General features: G+C 41.3%; 1 protein-coding gene across 1 annotated transcript in view; it reads right to left on the reverse strand.

Moving 5' to 3' along the window:
- Window positions 1-17,890, reverse strand: part of MAN1A2 (mannosidase alpha class 1A member 2) — a 134,353-nt gene extending 116,463 nt beyond the window's left edge. Inside the window, exon 1 of the mRNA XM_014884130.2 lies at window positions 17,470-17,890. Coding sequence (XP_014739616.1) covers window positions 17,470-17,777 — 308 coding nt within the window. The 5' untranslated portion in view covers window positions 17,778-17,890. The remainder of the gene's footprint in view (window positions 1-17,469) is intronic.
- Between the last annotated feature and the right edge of the window lie 494 nt (window positions 17,891-18,384).

The raw sequence follows: 18,384 nt of genomic DNA on the forward strand, positions 1-18,384 counted from the left end.
AAGACTGATTGTCTATGACTGCAGCATTACTAGAATGATCAACTGTAACAGCTGAAATACTGCTTTACAGATAAAGGATGTTATAACCCTATATTCCTTACATTGGTCACTATCTCTGTGCAAATCATTCTTTTCTCAGGGCTTGAGTGGCCCTGTAAAAGCAAGCTCAGTTACTCCTTATGCTAGTACTCAGGAGACTAGGAAACAAGCCATTCAGCCAGTGGTGAGCTGAGCCAGCTGAAAAATTACAGATCATTTCAGGCCAAATCAGGTCTCCTAATTGGCTGACTGCCCAAACACTGATGGTGGGGCTAGAATATAGTCAAGATTAAATGTCCAGGGACACGGCAGAACAGGAAATGAGCTTCAAAGTATTTTAGACCATGTTCAGGGGTGTTAAACTAAAGCCCAAGGTGCAAGTAGCATTTTTTCTGCACACAAATGCACATGGCCATTAACCACTACTATCCATGGCCATCCCCTACTATCACTTCTATCTATTCCATCACTCAGCCATACAGTTTTCTCTTCTCTAGTTTACCCCACTGGTACCGCTTCTTCCATCAGCAAGAGTCACTCCCTACCATCCAAAATTTTATTTATGCCTTCCTGACTACCAGCTTCCTTCAAATGTTTCCTCTCTCCAAAGCATCCGATTAGTCTCTGGTATCTCACTCAGTCAATGCCTGCCTCTTCTTACACCTGAGACAACGATAATCTTTCTCTACTTAGGGAAAAAAGGAAGGAAACCAAAAAGCACTATTTCAGAGATATCCTACCCTTGTCTATTTTGCTCCAAGTGCAGTTTCCATCTCCAGTTTTCAAAGAAGCAAACTGCTGCTCCTCACTACCACCAAGGTCCTCTGCTAGCCCTGGCTCAATCTCATCCCTCCCCTCCAGGTTCCCATTCCTAATCAGTTACCTCCTTCCCTTTTCCCACCCCCTACACTGGGAAAATGAGAACTATATTAACTGAAGGAATATCCTCTCCTGATGTCTGTATTCAAAAGGGGTATCATAGTAAGTAAGATAGCTCCCTCCTTTTACATTGAGTCTCCTTGGTATCTTGATCTCACAGTAGTAAGCACCAAAACTCTCACCAACAGAAGAAAAGCAACTGGAGATAGTCAGCAATTTAAAGCAATAGCCATGATAGTAGTATGGCCTTAGCCTGGAAGTTTCTAATTGTTCAAATACCAAATAAGTTGACAGCAAAAAAACACATGAACTGAGAATGGCTGTTACAAATTAAAAGTATAGCAAGTGGCATAAAATGCAGACTCAGAGATGGCAAACTTTCAGGTAAGCAGATGGTACCAGGCTTCTCTGCATGGGAAACCCTCTGGCAGGTCCTACAGAGCTCTAAGGAAATGACTACCCTCACACAGATGTTCTGTCAACTCAAGCTACCACATTTCCATAATGCTATTTTAATCACCCAGCCAAAGCTGCCTTGCACATCCTAGAAGCAACACTGTTTTAAATATCTGATTGGAAGTTCACACACACTGCTCAGATTTATCTTCTTCCTGTACCAATAATTGACACCTGTCTATCAATGTGTTTAAAATCAGAATAGTACCCAACATGCATGGTGCCATAAGCCCTGCACTGAAATGCTGTATGGCAGCACTTGAAGAGAAAGAGGAAAGAGGAGGGGGACTATCCTGGGATCTCGCATAGGAAAATGAGACAAAGCTCTTCATTATGCGGTATCAACACTACTAAGGGTGTGCAGCTCTGTCCAAACACAGGCCTAGAACAATTTCTCCTGACTTGCTCCTCTCACTTATGATATGCACAACCCTCCTGGCTCACACAGCATCAGTGCTACTCGATTCACCTTGCTGTAGCAACACAGCAGCACTGGATCTGTCTGAAAGACGCAGATCTTTGCAGAGCAAGATTGGCAGGATCACTCCCTTCCTTCTACGTGGCAGCAGTTTAAAATGTAGCCCTGCTCTGCAGAAACTGGATGAATTACAGGGCAACAACAGTAACAAAATAAAATAATGAATTTGAACTCAGTCTCCAAATATCAATAGTTTCTAAAAGGTATTACACGACATGTCATGAGAAAAGCTCTAACAGGAGCTGCAGGCAATGTTATGCTCTTAAACACAGTCGTCCTTGTTTCAGGGGGGAAATATATACACACACACATACATACATATAGCAAATATGCTATAATTCAAAAGGTTTTCATATAAAATGACACAGACTGCAGTGTGGATATACTTAACAGTAATGCTGCATTAATTAAAACAGAAATATAAGTTCTTCTCCCATTCAGAACCACTGGGACTAGTCATAAGAACACCAAAGCATTATACCTCTCCACTTAGCAAATCAGCCAAAACAGCAACTAAACAGAGTTTTGCTCTGTGGTACCAGCACAGATTAGGCTGTACGTCATGATTTCCAGGTATTTTGTTGCTCTATCTCATTACTCCCAAAGTTCTTTAATCTTGTCAGTAAAGCAGAGGATAAGAGGTAACTGTATGACAAATTGTTTAGCCTTCCAGGTGCTTTTAATAAGTTTCCACATGACAATAATCCCCACTGCTAATAAAATACACAATTTTGATTCAGGAGGCAGATAACTGGATGTTGATTTTTTTCTTTTCAAAAAGGCCAGAAAAGCAACACTAGATTAGTAACTCCCCATCCAAAAAAGCCTAACAATGCAAGGCTCTGATTACTCAGTACACCTATGAACATGGGAAGCAGGTATTTGCATGTCAGATGAGAACATAGTCCTCATCACAGAATGACAGAAAGGCTGAGGGGGAAAGGGTCTCTGGAGATCATCTGATCCAACTTCACAACCAAGTAGGGTCACCTAGAGCTGGCTGCCCAGGATCACGTCCAGACAGTTTCAGGACATCTTCAAAAATATAGGTATCGTTGCCACAAATTATGCAGGAGTTTGCTCGTTTGCTCCATTCCATGGGTAAACTGCACATAACATGAATGATAAGCTTCACTCTGCAAAAGATACCGTCCCAACTGAAATAACTTCCCAACTGAGTAAACAACACTGTTGACAGCCATCTCAGTTACCAAAATCCAGGATGTAGTTTAAAGAATCACTGACCCATAAACAAGGATGTCAGCAGCATGACAGTAAACATAACAGAATGAAAAAAGAAAAAATCCAAGAGAAGAAACTATGATGTGTAAACTACTCTTAACACACTACAAATAATTCAGCCTAAAATGACTTGGCATTCTTCAGGAATTGCTGAGCAAATCTTTGCTCACATATATCTGCAATCAAAATATTGTCAGGACACAAGAAGCGAAACAAAATACAGCACAAGAACAATGTTTCAGCAGTATGTACGTGTAGAACTACCACGTGTGCTTTTCACAAGCCTATCATAATATTAACAGATGAACCTAATGCAATGAAATGCTGATTTAAAGCTAACAGTGCTATTTCCAGTATCAGTGAAATACTCTAATACTAACATGTTTTACAAGCTACATATACCGGCTTTAGATGCATGCAGCAGCAGATGAGCTGGACACAAACTACTCTTGACATGACCAAAACAGAAAACACACAGAAGTACCACAGCCTAAAACATGAACCTAAAAAAATGGGAGACCTGGGGGTATAAAATGTCTCAGAGATTTGATCTTTTAATTGTCTTCATCAATAGAATCTCAGGTTTTTCAGAAAGCTGTAGAAACAGTACATAGTACACAGCATTGTCTTCCTCCATTCACTTGCAGAATAAAATAACATCTGCATCCAGCATGTTAAGTCTAATTTCTTCCTTCTCTACCACCACCACATACAACTTTCTGAATTCCCAATAACAAAATGCAGCTCATGGACAGTCATATTCACATGTTTGATTCCTTGAAGATTAAATTAAAATATGTTTCATTACTTAAAACTATTATGGCAATGTTCTTACCTCTTTCATGAAAAAGAGTTCATTTTACTAACAAATACATCTACACTGTAACAGCACATAATTAAGAAAGAAATTACTAAAGCAGAATAACACTGTAGATTTGACTAATGAAAGCTTTGGAAATGGAAAAAGACCCACAACCTTTCACTTCACTGGCTGTAGGCAACAAAGTCATGTTTGAGTTCATATCTAATAGTTTCAAATACACTGGTCCAGAGTAAACAAGCACACAGTCCCAAGACCACCAAACCAAGAATCCTACTCTTTTACAACCTAAAAATTCAGTGTGAGCTCCTCCAAAAATAAACTGCTACCTTGTAAAGGGATTCTCTCATTGCTGTAAACCACAAAAGGTAAGAAAAAGAGTGTAATTGATGAGATACTAACATAATTCAAGAGAAAAATATTGATTCAAAGAGACATAAAAGCTGAGAAAAAAAGTGGAGCTGGAATATGTTGACTCAGCAAGATCAAGAATCAACCCACTCCAAGATCAAAGGAGGCTGATATTTTCCTACCTTATACCTTCCAGGCCAGCAGGGACTCCTTAAGCTGGTAAGCACATTAATCCACAGTAAACTGCCTAACTGGCTAGGCTCTCTGCATGAGCCAGTAAATAATTGCTGTGTATCTCCTGCTTGAAGAACTTCTGTGCATGGTAGAAGATGCCAAACACTCACCCATTGCAATTTCAAAGACAGACTATTTCTCAAGACTAATGGTCTGGCAAAAGGTCGTATCTCTGCAGCCAGTGTCCTCCATGGGAGATAATATTAGCTGGAAGTTCTTTCCAACCTTAAAGTAAAGATACTGCAAAATTAAGGACTCAGACTAGGAAATGGAAGTTTTATTCCCTCCCCTATAAATATTGTGTCATCATCTGTCAATACCATTTTGGATTCCAGAAATAAGGTATAGGACAAAATAAATAACATAAAACACAGTATTTGAGATGGCTGTCAAAGCCTAATGTAACTTCTTTCTTGAGGATTTTTTTTACTTTTATGAAGGCTTTTACTCATTCCTTCTTCTCAGAGGTCAAAGCTCACTCATTATCAACAGGTTAAAAGGAAAGGCAGTACTACCCATCCATCACCATAACATCTTTCAGGACCATACCTAGACTTTGCAGGAAAAAGGCTGGGGCAAAGGCTGTGATGTGAAAACCAGCATGGTTGTCCTGGTTTAGGGCAAACTTAGGGATGAAATCTCCGAAGGGGTCCCTCTAAAAACCAAATTTAAGTGGCTGCTCCCCCACACAGTTCAGGAAATGAAAATCTCCTTTGAGAAAAGTGGGAAAAACCTGTTTATTTAACATGCAAAGTACTCACAAATACGGAAAAATGAGTAATATTAAACAATGGAACCTCTCACTGTTCTGAAGAGATGGCAAATGCAGAAAGTCCTTTTAGTGGGGTGTAGCCCAGCTTGCTCAGTCTCTCTCAGTCCCTCCCGATGGAAAATGCCACACCCCGGGCCCCGGTGGGCCACAGGTGTGAATTTCTGGTGTTTTTCTGGATTTTCAGTCCAGAGCAAGGGCTGATCAGTTCCAAGAAAAACAAAAGCCATAGTAGAGGGAACTTCTGTACCTCAGCTAGCAAAAAAAATCTTACTAAAAGCAAAGGAGAGCTCTCACCCACTGTCCGTGCTGCAGTCACAGTCCAGGAGCAGGAAAGCTGGAACTCTCATATATATGCTTTTGAATACAGCCTCCTCAGACAATCCACTCCTTCTCCCCCCTTTCACACTCAGATCTAGTTTTAAAGGTGAAAAATTTATTTCTGGGCTAAACAGACGAATGGGGATACAATTCAGCATCATAAAGTCACCCCAGAACACTGGTATAGAGGAATCCAAGAAAAATTCCTGGGTTACACTTCAATCCAACTCTTCGTATCCTTTCCTACCTTCCCAGCTTTCCCATCTCTAGAGAGCATAGAAGATGATGCTGCTGTTTTAGAAGTTATGGACCAGAGAGCCATTGCATAGCCCTTGCCACTTCACTGCCCTGTTTTATTTCAACTGTTGAGCACTGAACTGAAAGCAGTAGGGTCAAATTGCTAAAAATAAGTGAACAATTCTATAAAAAGGAAAGGTAGAGCAGAAACTGAAAATACAAAACCAAAAGCCATCTGCCACAAATGTGTTTGAATAGTTTGATGTAAATATAACAGTTTCTAAATCTCAAAAGACATTCTATTTTAGGCATTACTGAATACACTTTAAAGCTGGAAAGAGCAGTTTATGGCTGATGGAGTTTAAGGCAATTTTTTCAATACAGCTTGGAAGAATTCTACTTACAGGCTGTACAGGCTCCAGGATTTTCTCTTCTTAGAAGAACTCAGATACAGAAAAATGAATTTGTTAAGTATCATATTTAAGGAGTACTTAATTTTTTTTATGCTTCCATATATTTTCTATTTACTAAAACACTAGAGAATATTACACGGCTTGCTTTTTTTCTAAATATTCCACACTATGAATCCATGAAGGTTCAAAACAAATTTGCTGGAGAACCAAAGAACAGCAAGTAATTACAACTGACTCAAAAGTTACACACATTGCTTCGGAGTTTGGGCTAGTCACTAGTTGGTTTATTTGTTACTGTATCAAAGGAAGCTCCATAGAAGTTTCCTTGGATTTTTCATTTCCTTTTAAACTCAAAAGGTGCTTTAAATTTTCCCAGGATCACCACGACCACCACTACCAATTTCTAGAGACGGAAAAATTTTTAACAAAATTAAATACCTTCTTGGACTAAACTACAATCTTGTGATGGGTATTGATCAAGTGGTTATGTCAGGATCTGAATCTCCCAGCCCAAGTAAGGGTGGCATTTTCTCTGCACTGCCTCAAGTGTCTCCTGCAAGTGTTCCTGTAGGTTACATTACCACTTGAAATGTCACATATTTCATTGAGCCTAATGATTCAGGCATCTTGCCAAATTGACACGAATATGTCAAGCCTCATTTTTCTTTGTAATAGCAGTAGATTGGATGATCTAGTCCCACTGTAGCATGATGACCAGATGCTATTTCGAGAAAATTATGTCTGAAAAGGGGAGACAGGGTGTCAAGCAAATGACTATGCGTAACTGCAATAGCAAATCCATCTGAATAAAATTAGTGCTCAAGTGATTTATGGAAATCAAAACATATCAAAAGACCACAGATGTATAAAACCCAGACCAAACCAAGGACCTGGGGTTCACATGGAGTGCTTATAACACAATCACAAAAATTCCATTGTTTCACCAACACACACAAGAACAAAGTCACCATTAGGCATTTAGGTTAGTGAGTCAATAAACTGTTCCCATTGCCTACACTGGCCAGGAAGCAGCTGTCAAACACTGCAATGCCAACATGGGGCTAAGTAAAAGACAGTCAGAAAGAACAACCAAAAAAAAAAAACACTGGTGGGAGAGAACCTGTAATTTTTTCACACTAGAATTAAATTTCACATCAAGAATGATGGGGTGATGGTAGGGTTTATTGCTTGGTTTGGGGTAGGGATTTGAGTGGATTTTGGTCATTTTCACCAAAGAGCTTTCTTTGGTTAGCAATACAACTCCGAATTATTTCCAATCACCATGTTCATCAATGTCACTTGAAGAAAATACTAAAACAAGTTCATACAGAAGTTATTCATAAAAACTGCCAGTACAGTATCAGTCATCTCCTTAGCCACTGGCTTTGAAGTTTCACATCCAAAAACTTCAATGATGGCAGTGAGAACTGATTATCCACCTCACTAGGCAGTTTATAGACATCATATACACAGAAACCTTGGTATCCTTCCATAGGTACCAGGCCCTCAAAATGACAAAGCTCCCAGACATCATACAAAAGCAAAAAATTTTTTAGTTACCAGTGTGACAGCTACTGAAGAGCAGTTAAGTTCCCTTTGAGCATCTGCGATTTGAAAAAGTAACTCATTTCAGGTAAAAACAGGTGCAACGGTGAAACTCTGAACTTTTCACTGCATGGATCTGGAGCAATTTAATAAGTGCAACAATTAGCAGACCTGGCTTAATTGTTTTTAAGTATCTAAATCAGAACAGATCCCAGTAACAATCAGCTAAAATAATGTGCAAGACAATAATAAAACTGACGTTAAAGTTTTGTTTAACTGCTTGCATTATTTCACATTTGTTCTATTTTTCTATTTATTCTGTTTTTTCTATTTATTGGAAAATAGCTGTATTATTTTAATTGTCATGGATTCCACTGTCTGCAGAAGGTGGAATTATTCACAAATTAGAAATCTGAATTTCCATCGTACTCCTTATAACATCAGAACTCTGTGATGCAAAGAGTCTCTTACACCTCTGCAATATTTTCTTCTCCAGAACACTGTACATTGCAATTCAGAATTCACTATATGTGTCACTTAATCACTTGGAGAATACTTTCCACTCAAATAGAAGCCAGTGACAACAGAACAGATGTCTTTAGGAAACTAAGGATGTGTGATTACAGTACTGGAAGAACAGATACATGCTTGCATCATTTGCAATTATTAAGTTTAGAATTAAACAGTCAACACTGTTTCCAAGATAAAACTGATTAAGAGATTTAAAAGGTCACAAGAAACATGGTTCTGAGTCAAGCTAGGTCATGCTATCATTTTTTCAAGACAAAATACGTTCTGCGAGGGGAAAAAAAAAAGGGGGGGGAGAAATATTGTATTTTAACCAGGAAAATAACTTCCCTCTTCTCCAAGCGTCTTTCCCACTACTGCCATCTCAAACAAGCCAAGACAGTATTTTTTCAAGTTTTGTTTTTAAAGTGTACAGCAAATTTTATTTCATAAAAGTAATGAATACAAACAGGAGTTTGTGGTCCAGAAAGTCAGCTCTACATTATGATTCTCTAAACTTACTGCAGAAAGGATGCAAGTATTCTGGAGAAAAAGCAGATCCTCTAACTTGTATTGGGAAAACAGCAAATAGCCCTCAAAACGCAATACATTGATAAAGACAGCAACATACCCAGAAAAATCTGATGAGGAAACAGCACATGGCTGTAAGCTATTCTTACTAGCCAACAAACCTAAACCAGGAACAGAACCCAGTATATTCACCACAGGTTTGTTTACCCAGCAGGACAGTCAGAACAAGAAGATGTGAGCTTCCCATTCCCACTGAAGGATTTAAGGGATATACTGCTCCCACAAATGATATGTTTTTCTCACCCTTTGTGAGCACATTCAGGTTGATCCAATAAAAAGTAAATTGGATTAGTTTGATTTACCACTGATGGTCACCTGCTCTTAAGTGGCCTGAAGTACACTTCAGCCTTAAAACATGTCAGCAGGTCACTGAGAGATATGATAACAAATTACTGAGAAAACACTTATGCAGCTTGTCTGTGCAAGCTTCAAATGTCTCGTTGGCCTGCAAACGGTACTAAAGCTCAGCTGAGATGATTGTCATCATGCAAAAGACTTCCAATGGGGTATTAGAATACAGAAAAAGCTGGAGCACCTCTTTATGAAGACAGGCTGAGAGAGTTGGGGTTGATTCAGCCTGGAGAGAGCTCCATGGAGACCCTCTACCAGCCTTCCAGTACCAAAACGAGTCTTACAAAAAAGCAGGAGAGGGACTTTTTACAAGGTTCTGTAGTGATAGAATAAGGGAGAATGCCCTTAAGCTGAAAAAGGTTTAGATTAGACGTTAGGAAGAAATTCTTTACTATGAGGGTGACAAGGCACTGGAATGACTTGTCCAGAAAACCTGTGGATACCCCATCCCTGGAAGTGTTCAGGGCCAGGCTGTATGGGACTTTGAGCAACCTGGTCTAGTGGAATGTGTCCCTGCTTTTGGCAGGGGAGTTAATAATTGATGTTCTTTCAGATACCTTCCAACCCAAACCCTTCTAGGATTCTGTGAAAATTGACAGTTCTGCATGCTGGTGTTAACAGACATAAAGTAATCTCATTGAGGAGCTTTTAGAGCTTTATATAGCAAGAAAATACTTTCATCACATGCACTCCCTTAAAACTGTAATTTTGCTCATGCCACACTGATCAGATTACACAACGTTAAGCCAAGTGAAAACCTCAAACTTGCTCTCTCAAATAGAATCACAGAAAACAGCTAGCTGGCAACTGGAAGTTGCAATGGCAGCACTACTGGACCTGGGGAAGAACTTTCAAAATCCTCTGGTGGGTTAAGAGTTAACTAACAGGTAACAGAGCACATCAAACATTAATGACACTGATGCTGAATACAATATGCAAGGTAATCCAGTTTATAGGTGTGCATCATAAGAATATTTAAAAGAACAAAGGGGGCAAGACAGAATGGCAAATATGATTCAATGTCTGGGCAAATAAATCCTATGAGAAGCAGAACTAACACAGCGTTGTATTTCAAACATGAATGGTCTTCAGCTTTCTGTCCCAATGGTTTCTACTACTTCAGTAAAAATGCCCCATTGCTACTCTTATCCCACAAAATCCAGGTTTTTCTTACCACAGCATTCATTTCCAACCACCCTTCTCTAACAATGAGTGAAGAAGAAGACTTAGGCTGTGGCTGGCTCAAAATTACACTTGTGCAGAATGACTAGCAGCAGAAGTATCATAAACTGCTCTTGGGCTTTGTGATCCTTCTTTCAGCACTGCTTCCAATTAAGGTTTTCCCTTAACACCAGGACACACACAAGATACAGAAATGTACTTATTCTAACAGGTCACACTTTGCTACTGATCGACCATCGAAAAGGAGGGAATAGAGAACAGCAAAGGATCAGTGAGAGCTACAATGTGTCCATAGCATGTCCACAAAATTCACTGGTTTAGGAGACAAGGCCAAAAAGACCTTTCAAAAGAAGTCTCTAGATAAAGGAATATTACAGGTTACTTATTAACCCATCTTCTCAGGTTTTTTTTTCTTTTTGAATTTTAGAAATCCCAGTGCACCTGATTAGATACTCAAGAAAAAAAGAAGTTGCCAGGGAAAGTTCTCACTATTTATCATTTAGTATTTGCAGAGCTCAAAAGAATACAGAACCTCCACATCCTTGAGTGAATGGATGAAGTTATATGACTTGCTATATACAGAGCACTAGATTAGACAACATAAAGACAAAAGGAATCAAAAGCCTACAGATTTTATGAGCAAGCATATGACAAGAACTTAGTCACTAAAACTTTTCCCAGCCTCCCCCCACTCCAATGAATACATGTATTCACTCTAAATAAAACAGTTACAGGCATATCGGACGTTTGGAGCACTCTGATATTTTATTTCAAGGTTTGAGGTGGCAGGAAAAAGACATTTAGCTTTTCCCTTTCTTGCCCCTTACTGGCCTATTGGTCTATTGAGCACCCCTCTCCCCACAGTTTACTTGCAACAAAACTCTAAATTTCAGTTAAAAAGTGATAATCTAGTTACTGAATTAAGACAGACGACAGCACTCACTTGAGTCTGCTTCTGAAAATGAAGAGAAAAGAACAAATCCCACAAGCTACACCTAAACGTGTTCCGAAGTTCCTACTCTGTGAGCCTGAATATCTACTGTGAAAAACAGCTGCCCACCCATGAGACCAGACTTCTCTCAACATCAAGAACTGCAATAATTAAAAGTGAAGGATGGCAGAATAAAAGCATTGACCATGTTTAGAATTTTACAGGCTTCTTAGGGCTGGACACAAGAAGCAAGGCATTACAAAATTTCTTCTCTTTCCTCATATTCAGCCTCAGTTCAATTGTTATGAAAACATATATACATACCACACATGTATGTAAAACTAATTACAAGTTTGGTAATATTTGTTGTAAGGAAGAAAAAATCCGTAACTCAGAACTATCCCAGAAGGATTGAGATGTTTGTATTTACTACAGGAAATTGAAAGGATCAGAAAGAAGATGAGGGGACTCTTGTAGTGCAGTATGCCCACAACTAGCCATACGGCTTACTATTGCCTGCACTGCTACCATCATCAAGCAACCCACATTTATGCTAAAGTTCTTCTGAGATTTTAATCTACAAAACTCCAAATGAACCAAATTGCTACTGCCTCCCACCCACTAGCTGGCCTAAATCCAGCATGCTTTCTGCAGTTTTCCCACGCCTGATTGTTTTCCAGCATGTAGACAAAGTGCAGATCATGCAGAAAACCAACAAGTTCATGCTTTGTTGTTTTTTGGTTTTTTCACTGGAAAAGGTAAGAACTGGAGAACACCAGCACTCAACTCCTCTCTTTCGTAACACAGGAAATACTTTGACTAACTGGAGTACAGCAAGAGAACATGAAGAAAGCAGCACTCTACATATGAGGTAGGCTACTCAGCAGATGGGGGGGAGGAGAGAGGACATCTAAACAGATGGTCTAGAATTTGCATTTTGCATTTCAAAGTTGAAAGCATTTCTCAGCCTACAACATAAAGCGCTTATTTCAGCGGAACCTTAGAAAAAATCCAAGAGGGCACTTCTCCCACTGTCCAGTGCAACTTCAGGAAAAATTCCAATTAAGTTTAAGGTTATAATGTGGGCACTCCAGAAGTCAAACTCCCATAACTCTTCAAGTACCAGCATCATCTCTCAAGTCTCTTCTCAACACAGGGCTCCAGAGAAAAGAATAACATGTGGCTACTAAAAACTCCAGCTGTGAAAAGTCTTCATATAAAAAGGGTCAGTGCCCTTGCAAAAGCTTCAGCAGCTGAAGACTGACACCAGGCAGTTACACCTCAACTTTACCCTAGACATACGAGATGCTTCTGAAGCCTGACTTGGAACACACTATCCTGCCCTCACTGGCTCCAGAGATGTCATCATGACGACTTGCATTTCCTGAATGTGGCACTCCAGAAAATCCTTGCTTCTAGATCAAGCATCTCAGCTTAAAATCAGTGCCCATTTTTGAGAGAGACTGGGGAGTCTGCTCTGAAGACTGGCTCAATCTCATGCACTGAAAAATTAAATGGAGAAGGAGCTGGGGTGCAGACAGAAGAGTGGCTCCTGATTTTTCAGGGGGAAAAAACAGGTTCCCAGAATCACAATAGCAAATACTCTTAATTTCATTAATGAACTGTGCCTCAAGTAAAGTTGGAAAGGAAGAGCAAAGAGTTTTATGCACTTTTATACTTGATGGCATGGCAGACGATGACAGAAGACACTGATCCCACTGAGTAACAGAAGCTAAATTATCTCCTCTGCTCACTTTTACTATAGCTAATTAAGTCATATAGATGAGAGAAGATAAAGGGATTCAAAATAAGCATATTAAGCGTTTCATGTTTCTTTAAAAAAAAATGCAGAAATTTGAAGAAGAAATTAAGACCAAAAGCACCTCAGAATCATTTTTGTTACTTTCACCTTCTAAGAGTAGAGACAGCCGCTACTACTAGCAAAGAGACAACCACATACTGAGCAACAGAAGAGCACTTTTAGACTATTGCCATACAGCTGCTGACCCACAACTCATCATATCAGACTGCAGGGCTTCCATCTTTGCGTAACACAGCAGTCAGTATTCCTCAGCATTCCAGAAACAGAGTCAAAAGCATGATTTAAACTGATCTATACTCACTGACACAGAGGCCGAGGCCATTGAGGTGGGCACTTCTATTAGCAGCAGCTGCTGTCAACCTGATGAGTTGAGGGTTGGTGAGTTGGTTTTTTTTGAACACAGATAGAAATTTTGATTTGAAGTGATACACGGGAATTCAGCAGCTGAAGGTACATCTTCACAAGTTCTGAAGGACTGAACTGTTTGCCAAACAGCAGTCCAAATGCTGCTACAAAATAACTATGAGCTCATAAAATTACATTATTCGTTGCCTCTAAGATTAATGTACTTTCACCACAGAAATGGCCTTAGCTTTTGTCAAGTAATACAGAGAGCAGCTGCTTGACACATCATTAAAAAACAAGTCTTCTCAATTTTCATACTGCAGATAATCTGAGTTTTAAAAAATCTGAAAAATCAAGGCGATTGCAGGGCATTTGCATTCTCACTCATTTGCATCAGATGCAAAAAAGCTATAAGAATGTTTTGGTTTACTTCCAGACTTATCTTCTAGATCTGATACTGAAGAATGAAATACCACAGATATTTGAAAAGTAACCAGGTAGTAAGAAACACCTTAAGTATCTTTGTGTGGCAAGAGATGCAGAAGTTAGGGAAAAATTAGTTACCTAAAATCATGTAACAAATTTTGGGTGCTACACAAGTTTGTTTGGCAAGATGCCTCTTCAAAACCATGCAGCTCTCATTCCAGAATCTCTGCAATATCCTATTTGAAATGGAAAGAAATTTATCTTCACGAAATGAAATTGATTTTTTAAAACTGTATGTATGCACATATCTTCCTAAGTCCTGGACTTTCCACTCTCCCTCCTCTCAAAGACAAAAATTTGTGGTACACCTTCCTAACATTACTCACTCATTCCCCACGCACTATCCTGCAGGAGGAGTTTAAAGATTAAATGAACTACTGAAAGTGAGTATTACCTTGCAATACAGTCCATCTAGCTCCCAAACAGAAATTGCAGTTTTACTCCAGATTTTAACCATCTTCTTAGAAGAAACGTGTTTTTCTCTGGAGATAGGCAAGAACATTGTAATTCTTGAATAAATATTTAAGACCATCAGGAATGGAGTAGGGCTTTCCTCCTGCTCCTCCCCCCCCACCCCCCCATTTTCTGCCTGGAAGGGGAAATTGAAAGAGGGACAGGAGCAGTAAAGAAAATAATTTAATGGAAGACATAAAGTTAACATCAGCAAGGGGTAACCACTGTAACAATAAAAATATAAGCACTCAAGAATGTCACGGGTGCCCAGGGGAAGAGGTGGGAAAGCAACGCAAGGAATACAGAGAAAGTCCAGTGGGAACCATTGTTTGCACACCCAGCACTGAAGTATGGTTGTTACAATGACTTTCTACCTACATCACTGCTGCATTTTTCTAGAAGATACAAATACAAATATTTTCCAGTAGCCTACAAAACTAAAGATTTCAGTGAGGCAAAATAAGCATTAAAATATTACACCCTACATACCAAGGGAGTAGTAAAATAAGATGGGTGTTTTATCATTTGATAGATATCAATACCAGCATTTACAGAAGAAACACTTCCCTTTTTAGTGATTGAATCAAAACATCTGTCATTTCATAATCAAGTGTATAATTCATGTTAATGACCTTTGATCCAATTAGTTCTGAAGCCCCTCGATTTCTGGAAATATAGCTTGTCAATCCATCCTCACACTTCACATCTTAGACTGCATCCTTCTTCGTGTTAGGATTAGCTTAATTTCTCTTGCCCTTTTGTACACTAACTCCTCTGCCTCACCCAACAAACAACACTTACAAAGTAGCTGATGCTTGACTTTGCCCCTTGATAGTAAGCAGAACAATTTTTTTCATCTCAAACTGAGACAATAAGTCATCTAGAGCTCACCATTGAAGATCCCACACTTTATCAAAATACCATCTGTCAATGTCCCTGCAATCCAGGAGCAAGAACTCCAACGTGAAAATGTGTTTTCCATTATGTGTTTTGCATTATGGTAAACAACTGCATCAGCCCTAAGCTGATGGCAAATAGCCCATTGATTAAACTGTGGTAATCAGTCAAAGAAGATGCTTCAGAAGTAAAGCACATAACCTTGCTTCACATATTTTGTGACATTCACACAAGGGTCTTACAGGCAGGTAAAGCAGGCAGGCTTTTAAAGTAGTTAAGATATGCCTGGTTTGCAAAGCTAAAACAACAGGAATAACAACTCAAAACATGAACATGACAGGGAAATTTTGGATGGAAGGCAGGTGGGAGGTACAATCATAGTAATACAGGAACCATAGAACAGCTAACTGATGTCAGGATAACTACTTTGTTTAAGAACATATCCCAAACAAACAAAATGCATTTAGCTCTGACCGTTGTAAGCTATTGCTTATCTACACGTGACACGCAAAAAAGTACGTACTTCATTCCTAAAGCTGTGGCCCCAGTAACTAAAAGAGGGAACCTGGAAAGGATTCATATGAACTATCACTATCAACAGACTCCTTTTTTCTACAGCCCATCTACTGGGCAATACAAGGTACAACAGCCACAGCTGGAGTTTTGAACATTTCTGAACTCTTCTTTTTGTTTCATCTGTCTTATATTTTAGAAACTGATTTTGACTGCAGGTGCCACAGAGACTGGGGAAGCTAATAAATAAGATCACATACACACAAAAAAAGAAAAAGAACAAACCAACAAAAGAAAAACCAACAAAAAAAAAACCCTCACACAGTGAAAGACAAGAACTTCAAAGGCATATTAGAGACCGTCTAAAGCTATGTTTAACCACACCAGCAATTAACATCATAGACAAAATAAGACCTTGTTAAATATTAAGTACCTGTGCCCTTTCAGATAGGGAGAAAGGGCTCATGTTAAGTGCCCCAAGACATTCAACAGCAAAGATGCCTTACGGAAAAATACCATAGTATTCACGTATTCTTTATAACTCATAACAGATTAATAAAAAGAAGTAAATTAAACCCTCTCCTTTTAATCTCATACAAATAACCTTTAAATAACTCTTATGCCAGTGAGATATATTTTAAGCTGTTTTCAAAGGAACACTATCAGCACAAGTAACCTTTCTTTAAAATCCCCTGTATTACTAATTTGAGTATGGAAAAGCAGGTATTTTATCACCCATCATCATATTTTAACACATCTTTGACAGTGAAGAGAGATCTGTCAGCCTCATCAAGATCCAGGCAGCAGGGTAGGATTTAGGCAACTGAAGTATGTTAGAAGCAAATATACTGTATAATCATTATTTAAGGTTTTTTACCTCCGTTTTGAATGCTTAACCTCACATGATCCAGTCCTGAAGATCTAGAGGCTCGCACCACACAAAGCTTTAGGTGGCCCCAAAAAGCTGTTGATACAGCATATGTACCCTTGATACTCTTATTTTATCTGTGATTTCTTTACACTGGCAAATACAATTAAGGAAACTCAGCCATCGGCACCTTCAATCGCCTGGATTAACATTAGAGCAAGTGATTTTAAGGGCCAGAAAAAGGCAATTGTGCCATGTGCACTAGTTCTGTGCCCTGCGCGTCATAGGCTGACAGCCTCTGGATCACAGCATGAAGTCTTTTTCAGATCAAAGTTCTTGTGCGCTATTCAGCAACAAGCAGCTGTTTTGGGTAAGCACATAATAGCTATAGACGAGATGCGGCAGTTTTTCAGTCGCTTATACTATCTCCACAAAGTTAACCCTCTTCTTTCCATGGCTGATGAATGGAATTGGCTACGGTGAGGAAATATATCGGTCGCTGGAGGACACCCCGTATTTGCCCTCCCAGCTCTTGCTCGCCACACTGGGGAAGGCAACATGGAGCCACAACTACATATGGCAGCTGGAGGAGACACAAGGCTAGCGCTCCGAAGTTGCTACACGTATGGTAGACACGAGGATGTCGGTGAGAGGACGCAGAGCAGTACGGGAAGGACCTATTTTAAGGGATCTCCCTGTCACCCAGCCCCACTCCCGGCCCGGTGAGCGAGGCACCCACCTGTGCCGGTGTTCGTCGTGCCCTTGCCCGTGGATAAGGAAGCCGCCGAGGTTCTTGCCCCCTTTGCTGGTGTCCACGTGGGGAATGAGCACATCCTCCAAGCCCAGGTCAAAGCGCTTGTGCTTCGAGGAGTCGGGGAGGAAGAAGAACGCCCCGAAGCACAGGGTGATGAAGGCACTAAGAATAAGGAGCAGGATAAATTTTTCGGACAGTCTCAAGGTAGCCCTGTGGTGCGGGAAGGCGGAGGCCCCCAGGTTCAGCGGAGGCAGCCTCCGCCCGGAGAGCGGCAGCAGGGCGGGAGTGGTCATCCTTCCGCTAGCGACCCCCCGGCGGGGCACGGCTCATCCCCTCAGCCCCTGCGGAGGGCGGCCCCGGCCCGGCTCGGGGGCTGCGGGCGGCTGCACCATCACCATCCTCCCCGCGGGTGCCGGGGGAAGGGAGGGTAAGGGGGGAGGCCGGGCCGCCCCGACGGCCCCCGCCCCCACGGGGGCTCGGGCCGGGGCGCGGTCGCCCCGCTACCTGCGCGCCCCCTTCTCCTCCTCCCTCCCTCCCTTCTTCCCTCCCTCGCCGCGGGGCCAGCCGGGCCCGAGCGAGCGACTCCGGTCAGCGGCGCTTCCCGAGCTCCGCGGCCGCGGGGCTACGGGACGAGCAGCAGCGGGGAGCCGGGGGCCCGGCCTGGCGCGCAGCGTCGCTCCACCCGCGTCCCCCTGCCCGGGCCGGGCGGAGGCGCATCCCCCTGGCCGCCCCGGGGCCCCGCTGCCAACGACGCCGGGAGCGGCCGCCGCGCGGGTCCCGCTCCGGACCCTCTGCCCGTCCCCACGGCGCCTGCGCGGCGACGGCGGGCGGCGCACGCGCGCGAGGCGCGGCCGGGGCCCGGGGGCGGGGCGGGGGCGGGGCGGGGGCGGGGCTGGCGCG

This window comes from Sturnus vulgaris, chromosome 2 (assembly GCF_052056855.1).
Source record: "Sturnus vulgaris isolate bStuVul1 chromosome 2, bStuVul1.hap1, whole genome shotgun sequence".
NCBI classification, from domain to species: Eukaryota; Metazoa; Chordata; class Aves; order Passeriformes; family Sturnidae; genus Sturnus; species Sturnus vulgaris.